Source organism: Suillus subalutaceus (assembly GCF_016647625.1).
Source record: "Suillus subalutaceus strain FC151 chromosome Unknown DFJ58scaffold_52, whole genome shotgun sequence".
Taxonomy (NCBI): domain Eukaryota; kingdom Fungi; phylum Basidiomycota; class Agaricomycetes; order Boletales; family Suillaceae; genus Suillus; species Suillus subalutaceus.
This window is the reverse complement of record NW_024540301.1, coordinates 53,188-74,723: the sequence shown is the minus strand read 5'-3', so window position 1 is coordinate 74,723 and position 21,536 is coordinate 53,188. Positions and strand designations below refer to the sequence as shown.

The 21,536-nt window shown below is 44.9% G+C and overlaps 3 protein-coding genes across 3 annotated transcripts; 1 reads left to right on the top strand and 2 right to left on the bottom strand.

The window, feature by feature from the left end:
• Nucleotides 1-3,419: 3,419 nt before the first annotated feature.
• On the bottom strand, nucleotides 3,420-3,799 carry DFJ58DRAFT_787893 (uncharacterized protein). Its single transcript, XM_041390126.1, has 2 exons — nucleotides 3,534-3,799; nucleotides 3,420-3,476 (listed from the first exon to the last, which is right to left on the bottom strand). Exons 1-2 carry the CDS (start codon nucleotides 3,755-3,757, stop codon nucleotides 3,452-3,454), a joined length of 249 nt encoding a protein of 82 aa, XP_041243971.1. The 5' UTR covers nucleotides 3,758-3,799; the 3' UTR covers nucleotides 3,420-3,451.
• An 8,321-nt stretch (nucleotides 3,800-12,120) lies between these two features.
• Nucleotides 12,121-15,422, bottom strand: DFJ58DRAFT_841353 (uncharacterized protein; the record flags this gene model as incomplete). Its single annotated transcript, XM_041392702.1, has 10 exons — nucleotides 12,121-12,509; nucleotides 12,837-13,014; nucleotides 13,112-13,348; nucleotides 13,490-13,516; nucleotides 13,572-13,634; nucleotides 13,793-13,897; nucleotides 14,010-14,088; nucleotides 14,525-14,753; nucleotides 14,805-15,006; nucleotides 15,048-15,422. 10 exons carry the CDS (start codon nucleotides 15,420-15,422, stop codon nucleotides 12,121-12,123), a joined length of 1,884 nt encoding a protein of 627 aa, XP_041243970.1.
• A 1,010-nt stretch (nucleotides 15,423-16,432) lies between these two features.
• Nucleotides 16,433-20,295, top strand: DFJ58DRAFT_841352 (uncharacterized protein; the record flags this gene model as incomplete). Its single annotated transcript, XM_041392701.1, has 14 exons — nucleotides 16,433-16,512; nucleotides 16,580-16,615; nucleotides 16,791-17,468; nucleotides 17,551-17,634; nucleotides 17,780-17,894; nucleotides 17,941-17,988; nucleotides 18,118-18,198; nucleotides 18,395-18,574; nucleotides 18,614-18,674; nucleotides 18,773-18,817; nucleotides 19,587-19,702; nucleotides 19,757-19,900; nucleotides 19,952-19,975; nucleotides 20,053-20,295. The coding sequence occupies 14 exons, from the start codon at nucleotides 16,433-16,435 to the stop codon at nucleotides 20,293-20,295; spliced, it is 1,935 nt and encodes a 644-aa protein (XP_041243969.1).
• Nucleotides 20,296-21,536: the final 1,241 nt, after the last annotated feature.

Here is a 21,536-nt window from a genome sequence, read left to right as displayed (position 1 = left end):
TTTCGCCGCAAGCTTCGTGTTGAGGCAGATGTGTTCGATGGACTCACAAAGTTAATTCAAGAACACCCCATCTTCTATAACTGCTCAAATAACCCCCAACTCCCTGTTGTGGTCCAGCTCGCCATTTTTCTAAACGGTGTCGGCCATTATGGCAATGCCGCGACTACTGAAGATATATCTGACTGGGCTGGAGTATCCTTGGGGACCGTTTATAACTGCTACAAACGGGTTATGATTGCGATCTTGCAGCTTCATGACCGGGCGATTCATTTCGATCCGCTTGATCACGAGGATCAAATGGAGCGAGAGCGGGCTGAAAGCTTACGTGGAAAGCAAGACATGTCGTGAATGGCGTGGAGGTTTTCTTTGTGTAGATGGGACTCCATCCCCTCTACACGAGAAACCTGGTTGGCATGGTGAAGGGTTCTTCGACAAGAATTCGGACTACTCTCTAACAGCCCAGGTAAGTATCGGTTCGGTGTGCAACACAGTGACTTACAGTTTAAAAGGTTGTTATATTCCCTCATAACCTTCGTATCGTGGACTATGTCATTGGCGTACCTGGGAGTCTCCATGACTCAAACGTATTCGCACGAACGAGAGTTTCCCGGCATCCTGAGTCGTTTTTTGGTGCAGGAGAGTGGTTGTGGGCGGACTCGGCATATGCTGCACGAACCTGGTGTGTGCCACCATATAAACGGCCACCGGGAGGGAGTTTGACGGAGGACCAAAAGACGTTCAATCACAACCTGTCAACGGTGAGTATGGATCACAATACATGTTCATAGTGCTTACCAAGTGTCTAGGTCCGTGTTCGTTCAGAGCATTTTTTTTGGCTCTATCAAGGGCCGGTTCCAATCACTGCGGGAGCTTCGCATCCCAATCCAAAATCAGAAGGACCTTGACTACGCAAACATGTGGATCCGTTCGTGCCTCATTCTGCACAATTTAATTATTGAAATCGAGGAAAAATTAAACCATGGGGACTCGAATGTCCGCTTCTACCAACAACCTCGGAGGCCAAGGCAAACTGATGGCGATGTGGGAGAGGAGGATCAACAAGAGGGTGGTGCAATAGGTGATCAGACTTACATTGGAAGTGTGGGGCAGGATTTTCGCAACACGTTGAAGACACGGTTGCTTTCCTCGTTGGCGTAATTAGAACGTACATATCTTGAGTCCAGTGATACGGTTTGTTTCGATCTTGGGTTTCTTTGCTACTCTCTTTGTCAAGTAGAAGCTCTTTGTCCTCTTTAGTACCCAACGAGGGAAATTTGCGCTTAAGTTCAGCGTCAAGTAGAAGCTCTTCATCCTCTTTAGTACCCAACGAGGGAAATTTGCAGAGAAAGGACCATTTGCATTGCTTAACGATCAGTTGTATGACATAGTATGGACCTAGTACTTCAGTTTTGATCAAGACCACGCTCCATAGTAATACGACGAATCCGGGCCTCCTCCTCTTCTCGACGTGCACGAGATAGCTCAAGTTCGATTCTTGCAAACTCCATTTGCTGAACTATCCTCTCCCGTTGGTGGAGGTGGTCTTGTTCAGCAAGACGCATTGCATGCTCCCGCTCATCACGAGCACTGCGGGCCTTGAGATCACGAGCCCAGACTTCGCTCTCGAGTTTCATACGCTTATAGCGTTCATGCTCGACACGACCCTCGCGTTTGCCATCGAGGTGTACCATTAAAGACTCTGCCGTTTGGGACATCCTTTCTGCGGTCTGGTCAAGAGCATTGGTGCCAGGGCGTTTGCGTGATGAAGAGGGAGGACGGCTAAGCTGAGATGATGTGCTTTGAGAAGATGGACGAGACTGCTTTGCAGCGAGAGAAGGTGAGCTTTCGCGACTTCCCTTAAGTGAGCTGACACGGAGAGACCGTAGTGCTCGGCTGGCACCAATGTCCGAGTCTTCTGAGTCAATAGGTGTAGACTGACGGCTCGGTGAAGACTCCTTGAAATCCGAAAAAAAAGACAGCGAATTATCAACGGCGTTTTTATTGGATGCTGGTGAGCGCTCAGGAGAGTTCAATGATACTACTCCTGGGCCAAGCGCATCAGAAGTTGAGATGGGAGGGAGCTGTGGTTGTTGGTACCATGATGGTAATGGAATTAGCGAGAATGAATCAGGTGTGTTGCTAGGACCACAGTCCGAAGTTAAAAGTGGTGATGATTCGACTGATTCCACGCGGGGGGGCTGGTCAACCACCATATCATCTGTCACATCTACAACACCACCATCATCCATAGTGCGAGGATTGATCTCAACTATTTCTCCGTCTTCAGGGTCTGTGTGAGTGTCGTCGTCACCTGTAGCCGGTTTTAGTTGCATCGATTGAATATCAAAGTGTTCCAATGCGGCAGATGCAAAGTCCTGCCCTACATCCGCAGTAGAGAAGGCATGGTTGAAGGCTGGGTTGGTCCGCCACCAGCCATGAAGCTCAGGCCACCAGGGAAATTTTTCGAGCTTTGTATCTGATGGAAACACGGTTAAGACATGTGCAGATCAACACAGCTAAAACGGACCGATCAACGACTTCATCTTTGGATCCTCTTGGAGCTCTGCATACGTCTTTCCTGCTCCTGACTGCTTGAGGTCCTTGTTGAACTCGTTGTATTTTCTTCGAAGTCTGAAACATCTTATCAGTGATTCCAGTGGGAAGATGAATGACGCAGGAACTAGATACTTACGTGCCGAAACGAGTTGAAACTGGTTTGATAAAGGCCTTAGGGTCCTCTTTGAAGAGTCGTTGAACCTCCAGATCCTCATCATTCGAAAATACTGCGTGTGCGACCTGTGAATAGACAACATCTCTTGAACTACCACTCTGCTTCTTCTTCCGACCTTGCTCCTTGGCATCCTTTGCCGAATCAGAGAAAAGCTTGATTCGTGCATTGTCATTTTCCTTGCACCAGGCAAGTAGCCGTTCAGTACGAGCACCACGGACCCCCTCCCAGTGAATGGTACACTTCTTCCCAGTGTCCATACTGGCAGGTGCGTTGGCCCGGACACCTCCACCCCGGCCTCTCTGATTTGAGCGTGACATGATCTAGGGTGTGCTTAATGACAGTGATTAGATATTGGATTAAGGCTTTAGCAGCGTCAACGCTGGTAACGACGATGTTGAGCACACTGGCTGGCAGGGCAGGTTCGGAGTTCGAAACCTGCCGTACCGGCAGCATCTGAATTCACAAAATTTCTCTGTGAATTTCTTAGAAGGTTCGACTTTGAGAACCGTTATTGAGTCGAAAATGACAAACTCGATATCCTCTGATTCTATGGACTCTGACGACGATTCGATAACGGCGGCTGTCAGGGACCAGTATGACATCTCTCCAGGGGATGAAACAATTGTCGTGGAACCCACTTCCTAACTAGAATCACCAGAAAACGAAAAACGCGGCCCTGGTCGCCCTCCCAAGCCCAAGGAAGGTACAATTGTTCGAAGTTCATTGACCATTGATTCTTGAATACCTGAATGTGAGATTTTACTCAGTACCTCCACCACCACACAATGTCTCGGTCTCGTACACTCTCATAGTGTATTCATACTCAGAGATAAAGAAACCAAGAAGGCTACAGGTGGGGCTAACAACGTTGCCTGTCTTGCGCCAAAGTTTAAGGACACACCAGAAAGTACTTTCCGAGAATCCAAGTTGTCCATCACAAGCGAGAATGTCCTGAAGAGAAAGGTGTTGACGCTCGTAGAGATTGACGGCAGCGAGTTTGACGTCGTGACTGATTTTTTGATACATCGATGTTGATTGCGGTTGATTGTTGCGGCGCAAGACGAAGTGCCACACTAGAATATTTAATTTTTCTTCTTTCCCAAAAAGTCGTGTACTGTCATCATTTATGCAAACAGCTGTAAAGCTGCCTACAAAATTTGAAAATTTTTGGGAAGAAAAGAAGTTCGGTGGCGGGGATCGATAGCCCGCCATCAATTGCCAACGCGCTCGGATGCATCAAGATTCCAGCGGTTTTTATATCGATGGACTAGGATTTGGAAAATTCGTCTAAGCGCCTCTGTTTACCTGTGAACATATGCTGTAAGTAGTTGAGATCACCACAGGTCTTTGGACAACGAAACCTCCGAGTTGCGAAAGCCGAAGCACACGGTTTGACAATTCGATGGCTTGATCCTGTCTAGTACTTGGGCTGTGGCCTTCAAGCTCCTGCCACGTGCGGGTGCATTGGCCCATGGCTGTTTCGCGGCCTCTGGTATGTGTCGATTGCGGTTAACGTTATAGTTGGTGTTGCAGTACTCCCAAATGTAACACGTCACCAAAGCATTGATACCGAAACAACGGCGCGTCTATCTGTACTAGTATGGGCTATTTGTCATTCAGGCCTTCACTACTGTCACAACCCTTTAAACGAATTAACGCTGGGGCAGAGACTAGGACTCAAACAAAGGTTGTCTAACAAAGAAGAGAGGATAGCAGGGACGTCTTAGGATTGCTAGCAGTAAGCTAATACAAAAGAGGTTTGAACTGAAGAACTACTGACTACAATGAGCTACCTATATACATATATTGAAGCGGAGACTGAATCTGAATCTGAATTAACTAGCCAATCATTAAATAGAAAAGGGAATCGTACGAATGTTCTAAATATAACTACACTATGATGTCATGGAACGTGTGATGGCTGTGCAAGGGTTCTCGAAGGTTCTGGAGTCACGTGACTTAATCGCTTGAGTAAGGAAGTCAAAATCAGGAACGTCGGAAATAGAAGTAGTGGGCTGCCAATGGAATAGAGAAGTTCGGGTTAGGGTTTGTAAAGGTTATAGGTATAGACGCTGACTGGGCGCTAATGACAGGCGCTTGTGATGGGCGCTTAACAGGTGTTTTTCGAGTGTTCAAGAAGGAATAATGGTTTGTGTTGGAATTCGTGACATTACCCCCTCTCTAGGATGAGCGTCATCGCGAATGTAGGATGGTCGGATGTTTTTCTCTCTCCATTGTTTGAATGCATCCGTATCCAAGATAGATCCAAGAATTCGTTTGGATTTAGCAGCCGTGGGATTCTTTTTATGGAATTCCGCAATCAGAATCGGGGAGTTTTTAACGTTTTCTTCTGGCTCCCATGTCGACTCTTCTATCGGATATCCTTCCCATTTTACTCGGTATTGCACTTTTCCTCGGATTTGTCGGCTATCTAGTACTTCTTCTACAACAAATTCTTCCTGATCGTCAACAATGTCTGGAGGTGGTCGGGTGGGTTGAGAATGAGGGATCATTTGAGATGCGTAATATGGAGTAAGCAATTCTACATGGAAAACCGGGTGAATCTTATAGCTTTCTGGCAATTTCAATTTATAGTTCACTTCGCCGGTCTTCTCTAGTATTTCAAAGGGCCCAAGACGACGATCTGATAACTTTTGACTTGGACGACGTTGTTTAATGTTCTTTGCGTCTAACCAGACTTTGTCTCCCTTTTGATACTGAGGTGCGTCTTTAACTCCTCGGTCATAGAAGCGTTTCATGCGTTCATTAACCATCTTTAGAGTATTTTCCGCATCATCTCTTGCTTCTTTCATTTGATCTGCTCTCTCATCGGCGGCGGGAATAAGGGATTTGGAGTTCGGAGATACGGTGAATTCAGGATTATATCCATAAAGGACTTTGAACGGACTATGACCGGTTACTGTGACTGCATTGTTATGTGAAAACTCTGCTATTGGCAGCCAAGATACCCAATCGTTTTGTCTATACGAGGCAAACATGCGCAAGTATTGTTCAACTTCTTGATTTACACGTTCCGTTTGTCCGTCTGTTCTGGGATGATAGGAGGTCGAAGCAGACCATTTCGTTCCTAATCTTTTCGATACTTGTCCCATAAACTTCGAAATGAACTGTGTTCCTCTATCCGAAATCACTTTCTTAGGTGTACCATGATGTTTCCATACGTTCTTTAGAAATAGCTCGGCAATTCCTTTCGAGTCTACATCTTTGGTGGTGGGAATAAAATGTGATTGTTTCGAAAATCGATCAACGACAACGAATATACTGTCACATCCTTCACTCTTCGGCAAATCCACTATCAGGTCGCATGAGATCGTTTGCCAAGGTCCTTCTGGGACTTCATTTGGCTGTAAAGGTCCCGTTGGTCTACTGGGAAACACTTTCGTCTGTTTGCATCGATCGCAACCGTCTACGTAATCGTGGACATACTTCGTCATTGAAGGCCACCAATAATTTCTGGAAATCAATTCCAAGGTTTTAGCACGTCCAGGATGTCCAGCCGGTGGAGAGTCGTGAAACAACTCCAATATCTCTCGGCGAATCTCTTTATCGTTTGGAACGTACACCAATCCTCGGAACAACACCAATCCGTCCTCAACATTCCATTCTTCGATTCCTCTGCGCAATTGTACCGGTGCTGCTTTTAGCGTCTCTAGCGCTTTCATTACTTCGGGCTCTCGTTCTGTGCTCTTTCTTATCTTTTTCATGAGCGAACTTTCTCCTTCTATGAGAATTTGGCCTCGTTTAGCAGCTTTGATCTTGAAAAATTCCGGTTTTAACAAAATGCGGTCAGAATTATCGTTTTCTACCCCCCCTCTGTGGTCTTCTCTCCGAGATAGACGGTCGGCTTTGTCATTGACTACACCAGGCTTATGTTGGAGCGTAAATTCGTACTCCGCCAGGAACAAACTCCATCTGGCTTGCCTTCTTGTCAACTTCTGACTCGTCATGAAATACTCGAGATTCTTGTGATCCGTCCAGATCTCCACATGTTGGGGTTTCCCTTGCACATAGTGCCTCCACTCTTCCAACGCACGAATGATTGCTAATAACTCTTTATCGTGAATGTCGTAATTTCTCTCTGCATCATTCATCGACTTTGAGTAATAAGCCACTGGGTGCCATAGGCCATCTTCCATTAGTTGAGATAAAACTGCTCCTGTTGCGTAATCTGAAGCATCTGTTTCTATTTTCATTTTCTTCTCAACATCTGGCATTACAAGGACGGGAGCTTCTGTAAAACGCTTCTTTAACTCGTCGAAGGCGTTTTGCTGTCTCTCTGTCCAATCCCATTTGGCATCTTTCCTCAGCAAATCATTCATTGGTCTGGCAATGTCTGAGAACCCAAGTATAAATCTTCGATAGAAGTTGGCAAAACCCATGAATGCTTGTATTTCTTTTACGCATTTGGGAACAGGCCATTTCAATACTCCTTCTACCTTGACGGGGTCCATAGACACACTGCCCTTTTCCACAATCAACCCAAGGAACTCGACTTTAGACTGTTCGAAGCTACATTTCTCAGGCTTCAAGAACAGGTCGTTCTCTTTTAATCGTTTGAGTACTTCTCGCACGACTTTCTGGTGTTGCTCTCTACTTCCATTCGTAAAGACCAAGATGTCATCGATATAAACGACCACTGTTTTGCCGTCTATTAAATCTCTGAATATCTCATTCATCATGGTCTGGAAAGTTGCTGGAGAGTTCGTCAACCCAAAATACATTACGGTTGGTTCGTGGTGACCAAAAGGCGTTTTGAAAGCTGCCTTCCATTCGTCTCCTTCTTTCATCCGAATATTATTGTACCCCCATCGTACATCCATCTTGGAGTACATCGTAGCACCAGTAAGGGCATCAATCAGGTCTTGAGATCTCGGTAGCGGGTACGCATTTTTAACCGTCTTCTCATTAAGCCTTCTATAGTCCATAACAGGTCTTAGTTTGCCATCCTTTTTGGCCACAAAGAAGAAAGGCGCTGCAACTGGAGATTGTGAATCTCTAATACGTCCTAGTGCAGTCTCGGCTTTTAACCAATCTTTCAAAGTGTCCATCTCTTTTGGTGACAAAGGGTACGGTTTCGCGTTCGGAGGAAGATCATTGTCATCCTTAAGATCCACAGCGTGATCCCATTTCTTTCTTTCAGGGAATCGTTTGGACTCTTCTTCTGAGAACACTCCCAGGTAATCGTGAAGCCAGTCTGGAACCATCTCTTCTACAGACTTCTTCTTTTTCGTAGCTTCTTCTGCTACCTTCTGCTCCGTGGCAACCGAGGCTTTATATCTAATCCATCTTTCAGGACTATCTTCGTCTTCTACCTCTTCACAGGTCGCCTTCTTCATCTCCATGTCTTCATCGTCATCCTCTTCTGTGGGAATCAGATCCGGAACTATATCTGTTTGTTTTTGTGTTTTTCTGTTTTCTCTATTTTTTTGTCTTTGTTCTTTTTTCGTAATACATTTAAGTGGACATCTAGATAGTGAAAATTGTCCTGCATTCCAGTCTATTTCTGGATTGTGATATCTTAACCAATCGATGCCGATAATAACATCATCGTTTCCTAAGTCTGTAATCATGAAGGCTGCTTTGTCTTCCACATGATCACCGATCTTTAGACTTAGTTCAGCGAAATGAGTCATCGATCCAGCGGCATTTAAAGAACCATCTATGTTCTTAACCGGAATAGGCCTTAATAATTTACGGCATATTACATCATTCTTCTTCACAAACTTCTCGTTGATAAATAATGTTGATGCACCGCAGTCCACAAGTGCTTTCACGTCTGCTTGTCGATTCTTTCCTTTCAGGGTAATCGGAATGTAAAAATGCTCTGATTTCGATCGCAAATATACTTCTGTTACATCCGAGAACGTAGATAAGATGGAGAAACGATTGTTCGGGTCCAAGTCCGCAGACTCTAACTCAGACCTCTCTAAAAACCCTTATCTCCTTTGGCTTTGACATAGTCTTTAAACCATTGGGGCATCGAGTCTTCCTTTGGCACTTCAGTAGCCTTCACTTGCGCTTTTGGAGCGCCCTTGCAGTTTCTTGCCATATGGCCTTCTTCGCCACAACGGTAGCAGTTGAAAGAACCAGTCTTTCCTTGAGGTTTGGGAGCTCCTCTCTGCTTGTTGGCGTCGACGTCCATGGCGTTACTGTCTCTGGGACCAGCCCTTGGTTCGAAGTTTCTTGCGGCCCTGTTAGGGGTCCAAAAAGAAGTCTTCTTCTTCTCCGCATCTAACTCCTCGAAGTTTCGTCCTATTTGGATCGCATGCTCTATCAATTTCTGCATGTTGTCCTTGTCCTTGTAGGCGATGTGAGCGAGTTGTAACTTGACGCGGTCTTGAAGTCCTGCCCTATACTTTTGGCGTAAGTCATAGTCGGAGAACTTGGTGTGTGCAGCTTTTTGTTTGAAAGTAGCTGTATACTCTGGGACGGTAGAGGATCCTTGTCTTAAGGAATCCAATTCCCGAACTGCCTTGCCTTCAAGGTCTTCTTGTGCCCACATGGCGGTGAAGTCTTCATCTAACTTCTTCATAGTGAGAGTTCCATCAGCATGTTCTTCAATGTAAGATTGCGCCCATTTAGCAGCAGATCCTTTCATGAACGAAAGCATGACTGAGATTCTTTGCCTTTCTGTGATGCTGGGCCATTGCGTCATATAGAGCGCTATTTGTGTTGCCCACATCTTGGCATCGATGGAATCTTTGTCACCTGTGAATTCCGTGGGTTTAGCCATCTTGATTGAGGCTGTGGTGGAAGCAGCGGATGATCCGAGAGATGGGGAAGCGGTGAGTTTGTCGATTTCAGCTTGTTGCATCTGAATCCGTAGAGCTAGATCTTCATTTCTTGTTGATAGCTCGTCATTCTTGTTTTGCAACGCCGTGACTTGACTTTGCCACAGTGCATTGTTTGCGGCGATCTGTTCCTGTACATATTGTACAAACTCCTCGCTGCTACTCAGCATTCTTGGTGCGGTTGGTTCAGACATAGTACCAGTTGTTTTCTGGAACCCGATTTACTGATGTCTGTGAAGAGCTAGTCGTAACGGCTCTTCCGGAAAGGAAAGGTGATGAAAGGGAAGATGGGAAAGAGATACGTAATCTGGAAAACTGAAGCGGTCCCCGATATCTGATCGGATCTACCTCGTACTTCAGGGTCAAAGGGTCCTGGTAAAACCCAACTGACTCTTCCCTAGATACTGACTAAAAAAGATGTGTACGTAACAACTATACTCGCCAAGTGGGAAAACTAGAACGCCAAGGTGCTCTTCCAGCCGAAGCTTACAAGCGACCGAGTCTGGACTAGAAAATTCCTCTAAATACTCAGGTAGAGTAGCCTACGTATCGTACGAAGAAAGGTGATAGGTAAAAAGAAAATTATAGTAACAGTTGAGCAGGCAGGGTCTTGGGCCAGCACTCAAAGTTGTAGTGACACGCCTAATGTCGTGAACACCTCCGTATACTGGCGGCTGCAATGTAAGGCAGGGCCTGGTATAGGACTACTAACTACAAAAGCGGATAGGTATGAATGCGCTCAAGCGAGCAAAGGGGAGAGTGATGAAATCAAAGGTCGCGGTTGTTTAGACCGGGCAAAGTAAAACGTGTAACGGTTCTGCTTGATTGAGGATCGCAGATAATCGCAAGATGCTCAGATCAAGGAGAAAAGGTATGCAAGCGGTAGTGCGTGGAGTCGGAGTCCCCTATAGTTCAAACCTAATGTCACAACCCTTTAAACGAATTAACGCTGGGGCAGAGACTAGGACTCAAACAAAGGTTGTCTAACAAAGAAGAGAGGATAGCAGGGACGTCTTAGGATTGCTAGCAGTAAGCTAATACAAAAGAGGTTTGAACTGAAGAACTACTGACTACAATGAGCTACCTATATACATATATTGAAGCGGAGACTGAATCTGAATCTGAATTAACTAGCCAATCATTAAATAGAAAAGGGAATCGTACGATGTTCTAAATATAACTACACTATGATGTCATGGAACGTGTGATGGCTGTGCAAGGGTTCTCGAAGGTTCTGGAGTCACGTGACTTAATCGCTTGAGTAAGGAAGTCAAAATCAGGAACGTCGGAAATAGAAGTAGTGGGCTGCCAATGGAATAGAGAAGTTCGGGTTAGGGTTTGTAAAGGTTATAGGTATAGACGCTGACTGGGCGCTAATGACAGGCGCTTGTGATGGGCGCTTAACAGGTGTTTTTCGAGTGTTCAAGAAGGAATAATGGTTTGTGTTTGGAATTCGTGACAACTACCATCCCTTAGTCTGGATTGTTTACCCGCAGACCATGTGACTCTGCCTATGGTACTGAAGTCCGCCAGTCAACCATTCTGATAGAGCTGCCAAGTGGTTCGCAATTTATGGGATATATAAGCAAACCTTCGACTCTTCCTATTGCCAGTATCAGAGTTATCATTCGAGATCCCCTCAACGCATCTCAAATTACCTAGCACAAGACATGCGTTTTGCATTCCTCCTCGCTGTTGTTATGGCTTCGACAATATCTATGTCTGTCGGTATATGCACAGATCAACTCGGGACTTGCGGCGTGACTGACCCGACTGCCGACCCATGCTGCAAAGGCCTTAGTTGCAAATTGGGTGTAAGTGTGATCCATCTGCTTTGGATCCGGAATTCAACTCCATGACTTACCCCTTGCGCCTTGTACCATAGATTGGAAAATTGTGGTACTGCCAGTAATACTCTTTTGATTGGCTTGGAATACTGAGCATGTTCACGACAGTGGGTCGTCTTTCTACTTTCACGTTGGCCCAGTGGTTGATCACACAATATATGCAGTTGATCGATATGCTTACTATTGCTGCACGAATTTCCAGGCTGCCTCGAACAGACTCTAAAATAACATAGCATTAGAAAAACTGCCTCGCAAATTGATAAAACATATTCATGTTATGTTACTTGACTTGTGTACTAATGCATGAGAAACTGGTGTATTCAGCCGACATCAAAGTTGTAGCAGATCGTTAAGAAGAAAGAAAGCAACCTTTACCGAAAACGTCGGGCTACACGCTAATGGCAATCGACAACGACGAACTTGCGAGCGTTGAGGCGAACGAACTTCGGCTCTGTACGGACAGTGAAATTGAAATTGAAATCACTGGGGGGCCTCTCGACACATCAGTAAAATTACATGCTCCTTAATTTAACTTATTCGGGACTTATTCTACTTGGTTTGGCGCCCAAGTCCACTAAGACATCCAAGTTCTCGTAAGTCCTCGTTTTGACTTGGAACGTGACTTGAGTGTCTTAGCACCAAGTCGACCAAGACACTCAGATAACTTAAGAGCCAAAAAGTAATTTCAAGACGATGTTAAATTCCAAGCACTCTATGAGTAAGAAATACATTAAGACACCAGCTCGAAAGCATGATGGTCAATAAAATGATTTACATAGAATCCTTGGTAGGCATCTAGAGAATGATGGAATTGAAGGCCCTGAGGCACGAACTGAGTACTGAATATTGGGAGTAGGTGAGTGCCGCAGGTAATGCTGTCAATATGGATAATCAACAAATCATGAGAGCCGTCCTCATTGAAGGATGGCGCCACCATCCACATGCCTGTGAGCTCATCTCGCTCCTCTGCAATCCGAGGGAACCATTGAATGAGGGCACACGGATACATGTGGCCATTAGTAAAAGTGAAAGATAAAAAGCAAAATATCCGAACAATATCCATGCTGAGTATGCCATCCTGCTTGTCATCAATATTGATGAAGGCACAGTCATAGTGGCCTGGTCCATTGCGCCATGAGGGCACAGCATGAATGTGCTTGTGTCACATGCCAGTGATTCCGCTTGGATCGCTTGGTGCGATGAAAGTAGCAGAAGCGGAATGGAGAATCTTGATGTGTCCTGTAAAAGATGGACAGTCATGAAGGGGGACATTGGCGGAAGAATGATTGTCGTCAGCATGAATCTGGTCGTATATAAACAAACAAATGAGACGTGGGAGTGATCGTAAATCAAGTTCATCTGAAAGTTCAGGAATTGTACATGCGCATTTATGTTCTGAATGTCACATTAATGCTTGAAGGTCATCAAAAAGTTTGAAATACGCACGAGCACTTCGTGCTAATTTCACATCAGCAATAATGTCCTCATCATCTACAACACCATCATCCTCAACATCGTTGTAGTCATCAGCTTCCATGGCAAATGGGTTGGTTTCTTTGTGCTGTTGCTCTTCATGGTTGTTATCGTTGTTGTCAATGTCGTCATTTGCAAAATTTGAGTGATTCTTGATGAATTAAAAGCAGATCAAAATCAAACATAAAGCACGTACAAAATGAATTATAGTAGCTGAAAGCACAAGAACCTTTGAGCATCCCACACACTTGAAAATCAACCCTTGCTGCTGCAATTTTGTCCAGGCGCTGATTGGTGAGCAGCATCTGACTGAGTGCCTTGTGTTTGCTTGAGCGTCGCCATGGTTTTTTTACCGCCTTGATATGTTTGGATTTGGTGATGGATGAACAAAGCCCATTTGGGGTGCCAAACAATCGGACAAGAATCTCATAGTGAACAAGGGAGTGTTGTCGGGGTAGGGAAATGTTGAGGCGGACACTGATAGTCTGGAATATGGTGCGGTATTTATGGAAGCACTCAAGGGCATCCTGGAGCTCTGTGAGAGTGTCATCCGTGATCACATTGGCGTGAACAATGTAGCAAAATTCTAGAAATGCTCAAAATGCTCAAACTATGTCATCCGGTACGTGGCCTTTGATTGCTGAAAGATAGACCTAGTAGTACATAGTTGCATAAATGTACACAAAATAAGAAAAGCATAGGACTTACCTTCATTAACACTTTCAAGTCATCACCTGTCCATTGTGAGAATCTGTGCCCTTGTGGAAAACACTGTAGACCAGGGAATGAGGGTGTGCAACAGCAATTCTAGCATGTTGTCAGTTCTCACTGTAAGAAGATGGGAGAAAAGTGCAACTACCTTCGGTCAATATCATCCATAACCTCTGCAGCACCTGCTTTCCATGCTCACGTTCAAGATATTTACTCACCCATTCAACCAGGTGGTCCTTGAACGTGCCTTTAATTAGTTGATGCAGTAAGTCGGGAGCAAGGAGCTGGTAGATGTTGGCATGAGGAAAGTCATTTGTGAAGGGCTATGCAGTGTGATGGTTAGTGACACAATGCATGATTGATGTGCTAGGGTGACATATGTGCCACTAGCTCACCAATAATACCATACTCATCCCAGAGTATACCAAAACTAACCAAATCCACAAGGGCATCAGTGTGCTCGCATGACTGAGAAACACCACCGTCATCAAGGCTCGTAGGAAATGCCAGACATCTGCCAAAGTAAATAGTGAGCCTGTGTATGAAGGAGGCAACAGCAATGTAAATGAAAGCAGATATGAATAAGACGCCCGCGCAGTCATCACTTGGAGATCGCACTATTCAGATGTCAAGTTTCATGGACATGTCACCAATGAAAGTGGAGACAGACACTATGCCCACAGAGTCATCACTTGGAGACCACACTATTCAGATGTCAAGTTTTATGGACATCTTGTCAATAAGACGCCTGCACAGTCATCAGTTGGAGACCGCACTATTCAGATGTCAAGTTTTATGGACATCTCCACAATAAGATGCCCGCACAGTCATCAGTTGGAGACTGCACTATTCAAATGTCAAGTTTCATGGACATCTTGACAATAAGATGCCCACACAGTCATCACTTGGAGACCGCACTATTCAGATGTCAAGTTTTATGGACATCTTACCTTCCACACCAATTTTTGATGATACCTGCCAGTACCACTTGCTCTTCATAGTCCGCAATGTAGGGTCCCAGTCCATAAATAACACGGCAGTAGTGGCCATCACCACACCACATAACTTCCGGAGTTGTCATTCCAGGTTTGAGATTGGTGAAGATTTTTGACAGTGAAGAGTGAAACATCTGCTTCTTGAACTTGCGGAATGTAGGATCATTCATGCCTTTTTTGCTTGCTGCAACAAGTAAGCTTCAAAGTAAAGGATGAGAAAAAAGCTAGTATGTACTCTTGGGGATTGCCATAAATCCAACCAGAGCCAAGGCATGACGATGTGCATGCCGAACATTGTTGTGGACATTCCCAATCAAGAGATAAAGTGGATAGTAGTCATTTTGACCAGTAGCAACAGACACCATTGTCTTGTTGCTACCTAGGATGATGGGAATGAAGGCTGCGCCATGTGTTTGCGGGTCTTGTGCTATTTCATCCTGTACTATTAGTGCAAATCATATGAGTATGGAATACATACTGATTGATGCCAGGCCCAGTCTCCTGACATAAAATCTTTATAGTGGTGTTTCTTGTCCTTCTCCTGAAATTCATGGTACGGTGTATAATCCATTTCACCTGTATAGTCCGAATTTGCAAGCATGTTCCTCACGATGGCGTGGGGGTCCCAGAACCAGACGTCATATGACTGTTGCATCCAAAGTGGACAGTCTCCTGCAGGTTTCTCACCACTGTACTCGAGGGAGAAGCTTTGCCATGCAACATCACCTAACAGTGTTGCATCAATAGTATTGTATAGGTCTTTGTGGTTGGCAAATGGTGGACTGTCACGATGAATAGCAAGGGTGATACCCCAGTAGTACAGTAAGCAACAAAACCGTTGCAATGTTTGCATAATTTTGATTGTTCTGTCTGTATCATTGCAGGGATTGCTGCTATCAAAATACTGATGAGGGCAATATTGTAGCCCTACATCCAGGCTACAATAGTCGTATCACAATGAAGGTGTGAAACAATTTCCATAAAGAGATACAAGTAATTTACTACAGGGTATGCATTGCAACAGTTTTGTTGCTGATGATTTACAATATAAAAATCCTATCAATAGACATCAGTTATGTTATATAGTGTGTCTTATAATGTCATGCGACATGTAAAATGATCAACATGATATAAACAAAGCCAAATGTTGAACTTTCTCAACATTCATCATCATGAAATCCCTCTCTGCTGAAACAACCAACCAAATCCTCTTTCACCTTGATTTAAACCAATCTACAAGGGAGATCTCACATGCTACTGGTGTACACCATAGTACCATCAGCAGAATTCACTCTAAACTTTGTCCTGACCTTCAAAAGTCCTCTGGTGGTCGTCCTTCTATCCTTTCCTCGTCTGATGTTCGACATGCTATTCGGTTAATCAGTACTGGCAAGGCTGAAAATGCCACTCAAGTCACCAGAGCACTTCAGGACATCAAGAACCAGCCTGTGTCCTCTCAGACAACACATTGTTACTTGAAGAAATCTGGGATGAAGGCTGTAGTGAAGCAAAAACGCCCTCTCCTCTCCAAGCGCCATAGGACAGCAAAACAATCAAAATTACGCAAACATTGCAACAGTTTTGTTGCTTACTGTAGAGGATCTTGTCGATTTGGCGGGCTGACATCTGGTTTTCAGTGTACAGTAACTCGGCAGCCTCAAATTCTAGCTGGTTGTGGAATGGAGTCCAGTCGTCAGGACTCTTTGTAGTGTATGGTGCTGGGAGGAGTACTGGGATTGAGAAAGTTGCCATTTGCATCACAAATTCGACCTACAGGTGTAATTTTTTATTAAGATGACTATCACCTGCAACAGGATTATTGTACTTACAAGTCAGTGCCTCATGATAGTCTCAAATGAGTCCATGCCTAAACTCCCAGTGCTCCTCGTCTTTTGTGAGTCTCGGAGCCTCTTCATCTTCAACCTCTTGAACAGAAGCACACCGTGAGTGTAGCGCTTGACCGGGGTGAGTAAATGAATAGCTGTGCATCGCACTTTGGTGGAATTTCAGCCCAGAGGTATTTTTCAACCAGCGTTTGCACCCAGGGTATGGACACTGAACACGTCGGGCACTAAATGCTCATCATTTGAGCTGTGTTTGAGGGATGTCATGGTCTTCCGGCATGTTGGGCGAACATTTGCAACTTGAAAGGACTAAAAGGCGGCAAGTATTAGCAAACCTGTTATAGTGTGAATAGTAATATACTACATACACGGAACAGGTGTGAGCAACACATAACTCTTTCAAAGTCCTTCACAACCTCCCTGCCCTCAGCCAAATTTTCACTTCTACCAACAACCAGGCCTTTTCCAAGAATGACACAGCCAAACACTCGTCCTAAAAATGTGAACCAGCATCCTGGTGAGATTGTTCTCAAAACAAAACAGAAAAGACGTACTGCTCGTCAAATCCAGGAAGACAACAACCGCATCAAGCATGAACAGCAAGAACAGGAAGCTGCAGCTCAGCGCAATGCCAACCGTATTGCTGCTATTGAGGATCAGAGGGCCTTGAAGGATCTCAAAATCATTATGGATCCACCAAGGCCTCGGCCTCAGGCACGACCTGTGTCAAAGGTGAAGAAGCTGGTCAGTATAGCTGAGGAAGAGGATGTTGAGATAATGGATGCTGTAGATGAAGATGACGTTCAGCCAGTGGATGGCAATCCTGAGGAGGTCCAGACTCACCATAACAATATTGAGACTGACCACGTTATGTCCAGCAGTGAGGAACTTGCAGAGGTGCAGCCAAGGAGGAAGCATGTGCAGAAAATGGCACACCGCGAGGCTGTCCAGGTCGTACGCCTTGTTGATAATGCTGGTGTCAATCAAAAGAAGAATCAGAGAGATGTTGAGGCACGTGTTATGTTGATAGGTGACCAGAAATGGAAGAAAGGAGCGTGTGTTGATATTGTTCCCAACTACCATGTTATTACTGACTGAAACAACCCTCTTTCACCTTGATATCCTTGATCAATTCAGTGCAGCTGATGTTGGTATGGTAAAGAACGACTATGCAGGCATCAGAAAGACAAAGGATTGGGCCGAGAAACTCACAACTAGCAAGTTACTTAGGCCTTCTGTTCCTAACAGCACTTGAACTGCGACACACACCCATGTTTCCTCACTCACTACTTTGACCGCTGTGTCAAAGATCACAAATGTGACTTTGGTCAGCACCAATCCTGGTCCTCCTCCTACTCCAGCACAGTGTCAGAGAGTCAGACACATCATTGCTGGATGACGATGATTCGCTCGAGCATGAGGCTACTCACAATGCCATTAAAAAGACTCAGACTGGTGACAGTGCTAGATGCACGGCTTCAGTAAGTCCTACTTTTTCCATTTACATGACACTTACTCTTACCTCAGGATGTGGTTAAAGTTAGTAGCTTGTCATCTCCGCATACCTCACGCCCAGTATGTGCGCCATCCCAAAGGACCGAATCATTATCTTCCCCTCCCCCTTGTACTCAACCATTAAGAGCGACTGCCAGGATTCCAAGCTGTCCTGAGCTCATGTATGATCTATCTATGGAACTTTATGAGGCCAACAATACTGAGGAGGCTGAGGACAAAGCACCCTCTGCACCTGTAGCAGGAAAAGGCATCAAGCACCTCACCACTTCAGTAATTTGTCACTTCTTTCACGATACCTGTCTGATCTTTGTTCTGCTAAATTTAGACCAATGTTGGTATCAGTAGCACTGCCCCTGCTTCAAAACGAGCAAAGATGGAATCACGTGCCGCAAGCATCACATCTTGCCATGATGGCAGTGGTGCTAATCACTGATACCAGAACAACGATCTTCCTGATGGCTGTCAGCACAACAACACCTGGCGTCGGGTATTCATACCCACTGTTGCGCACCGGGCTGGCAGAGACATTGAGCCATGGGGCCCTGATGACCATGAACTAAGGGACATTATGCAAGACATCTGGAACCATATATACAAGGGTAAGATTGAGCATGAAATTTCCAGTTCTGGCGCTGTTTTGAAAGTAGTAAGTCCATCATTCTCATATTATTCGAGTCTACTGAAGTTCGAAGACCAAACAGCGTCTCATGGAATGGCACAGTGTGGTGACAAGAAATGGCTGGGCTGTAGGTAAAAGCACCAAACCAAAGTATATGAGTCTCCTGCTCTCCTAGCTGCTACTCTTGCTAGCAAGAACGTTCGACCCTAAAGGATCTCTGACTAGGCTCAGGCTCAAAGAAAGAGAGTGGAGAAGGTACTCCAAGTCAAGGTAAGAAAACTATGTTCCAGGAGCTATCTGGTGAGCTGAGAAGCTACAACTAGGAAAGCTACAACTAGGGGATGCTACTAAATAACCCAAGTGAATGGGGAGCAACCAAAGAACTGGAAACAAGGGAAACTAGGTAATGACTGTAGAGTCCTAGGTAAAGGGAAGATGATTATGTAAGCAGCAAAAGTGCGAACCTAATCTAAGGAAAGTGTCAATAAGAGATGCATAGTGAAAAGTGCCTCTGCAAGGCTACAGAAATTTTGAACACCACATGTTACAGTCAAGTACGCCCCTATTCATTTTCTTTCTCTTACATCATTGTATTACATCACGATCGCATTTTGCCGTCGCTAGATGATCTATTCTTGTTATCTCTGACTCCGTCTTACCTTTGACTCCGTCTTATCTCTGACTCCGTCTTATCTCTGACTCTGTCTTATCTCTGACTCTACTGAACCGGCCCTAAACGCGGTTATCATTCACTATATAAACCCGCCTTGTACTATGTAGTTCTTTACTTTAATCTTACTAGGTTTTACCTGGAACATCCTTCGCTTAAGACCTCCAATCTTAAGTCGTCTGAAACCGAATTCAAGCCAAGGACACTCTCCTTGTCTTGTCTTATTTGAACCACTGAACTTCGGTATACGCTGAAGCTTTGAACCGACCTTGGCCGATTACTCTTATCGAGTAGCCATACGTCAGAACCATCCTAGTTCGTAACACCACAACAGAGGGTTTGGTGTTGCCACTTGTTCCATTCTTATAGTGTTTTTCGCACAGGACACTGTTTTCCTGGACCCGGAGGCTTGCAAGGAATTTTCACAAGCCATGCTGAAACAAAACCACTTTATATTCAGGGATAATGCTGGGCTTGCTCCCAAGGTAAGTAGCATCATTTATCACTATTTAACGTCAATTTTAATCATCTGCTCAAAGGGTTGGACAGGTATGTGGAGGGCCTCCTTCATACTCCAGATGTTTGCATCGCACCTCAATTTCACCCATGGCCATGTTGAAATTCCCAACCTCCACACCAAGGGAATTAGTGCACGGGCCGCCTTTACACTCGCTGTTACTGCAGTGAGTTATGTTTTATTTCTGTTGTATTAGTATGCTATTATATTTTCACAGGTGTGCCGTATTCTTCAGCTAGTCGTAGATGGGAACATCACCTTCGAAATCATTTCAGAAACCCGTGCCAAGCGCACCAAAGCTACAAAGACAGATGACAGAGACATTTGGACACTATCATTAAGAAGGGCAAGGAATTCGCCTTTAGCAAACCTGTCTTGGGGCCTATGACCCAGAAGTTCATGCAGCCCATCATGGCACTTCCTGACGAGGACTTCACGAGCATAGTGCAAGAGGCACAGGAGTATGCCAAGCATCTGAGAAGTACTGGGAGCTCAAGGGCCACCAGTAATGTCATGCCTGATGAGGACAATGGATTTGCAGACCTGTTTGCGTTCTGTTAAAAGTAAGTTGCCTTTACTCTCACCTTTAATATGCATTGATTCACAAAGGGCGTAGTATTCCATCTTGCATTCACTCGTTCGGACTGGCCACCACTACTATCTATCACATTATGCACCTGCTATCATACTATGACTACCGCATTCAACGCTCCTCACTGTAACCACCCATATTCACGCATTAATGATTGATCCTTCTCTTGATGTCTTACTTTCATGGCTCATGCTTATCTGCCTCTTATTGCATCTTTTAGTCTTACTGAACTTGAAGCTTATTCATCTTATTTTACTAAATTTAAGTGCTATCAAGTTGTGTGTCATTTCAAGACCAGATGCTTTGATTAAGACACTTGTCTTAGTATAAGACTGCCTTATTCTGTCTTAGCTTGTCTTGGCTACTAAAATAAGCTCGTTAAGTTAAATTAAGAGGTGTGTAATTTTACTGATGTAAAGTGGTCATGATAGCGTCGTATTCTCATTGTCGGTCTGTGACCCGTAACCTTAGTGAGTATTGTGCATCATTGTCAGGCGGTGGTTGTTAGCATTGTAGTTAGTAGTGAAACCACAGTGTGTGGGTACAAGATGTTGGAGGTGTCAGGAAGTTCTTCGACAGGGTAGTGAAAGTGGAAAGGTGGTGGTGGCTGGAATTGTGGCTGCGACTGCACTTGTTTGATGGTGAAGTGACATAAGATGGACCTTGATTCGTGAACCAGGCGCTAAAATAGAAAGTGCGTCGAATGTAGGAGGGAGGGCGATGCTACTAGAAGCGACGTCTGGTGGTTGCTAGCCAGCATCGAGGTGAGTCCTACCTCCGTCATGGCAGTGACCCAGGCATCCACGAGGTCTGCTTTGTCGACACGAATCTGTTCACAGACTTGTACAAGGTGGCCAACTAGTAGCATTGAAATCAATGAGAAATTTGACCATGAAGAGGAATGACTGACTGGTTCTGTTGGCATGTCATTGGAGGCAAGAGCGCACAATGCTGTGGCAAGCAGCATTCATTCACATGGCCCTAGGTTTGCACTGATGAAATATGATGAGTGACATACTGAGTCTGGCATTGAATATGTCTGTACCTTTTGCTGCTTGAGTTTATATGGGCACGACTTCTCAGGCTGATATGAAAGTGCTGTAGGAGGGAGATGGATAAGTCGACTGGCGGCGTATTTAGTAATGAGTATCAGGGGCTTTAACCAGGAGGCAGCAGCCTTGGTTTTGTGAGCTAACACATCAGTAGGGTG

Coding starts and splice junctions, on each gene's coding strand:
- DFJ58DRAFT_787893 (XM_041390126.1), bottom strand. CDS start 3,757: ATGTATCAAAAAATCAGTCACGACGTCAAACTCGCTGCCGTCAATCTC. Junction 3,477..3,533: donor TATGAATACACTATGAGAGT/GTACGAGACCGA, acceptor TCTCACATTCAG/GTATTCAAGAATCAATGGTC.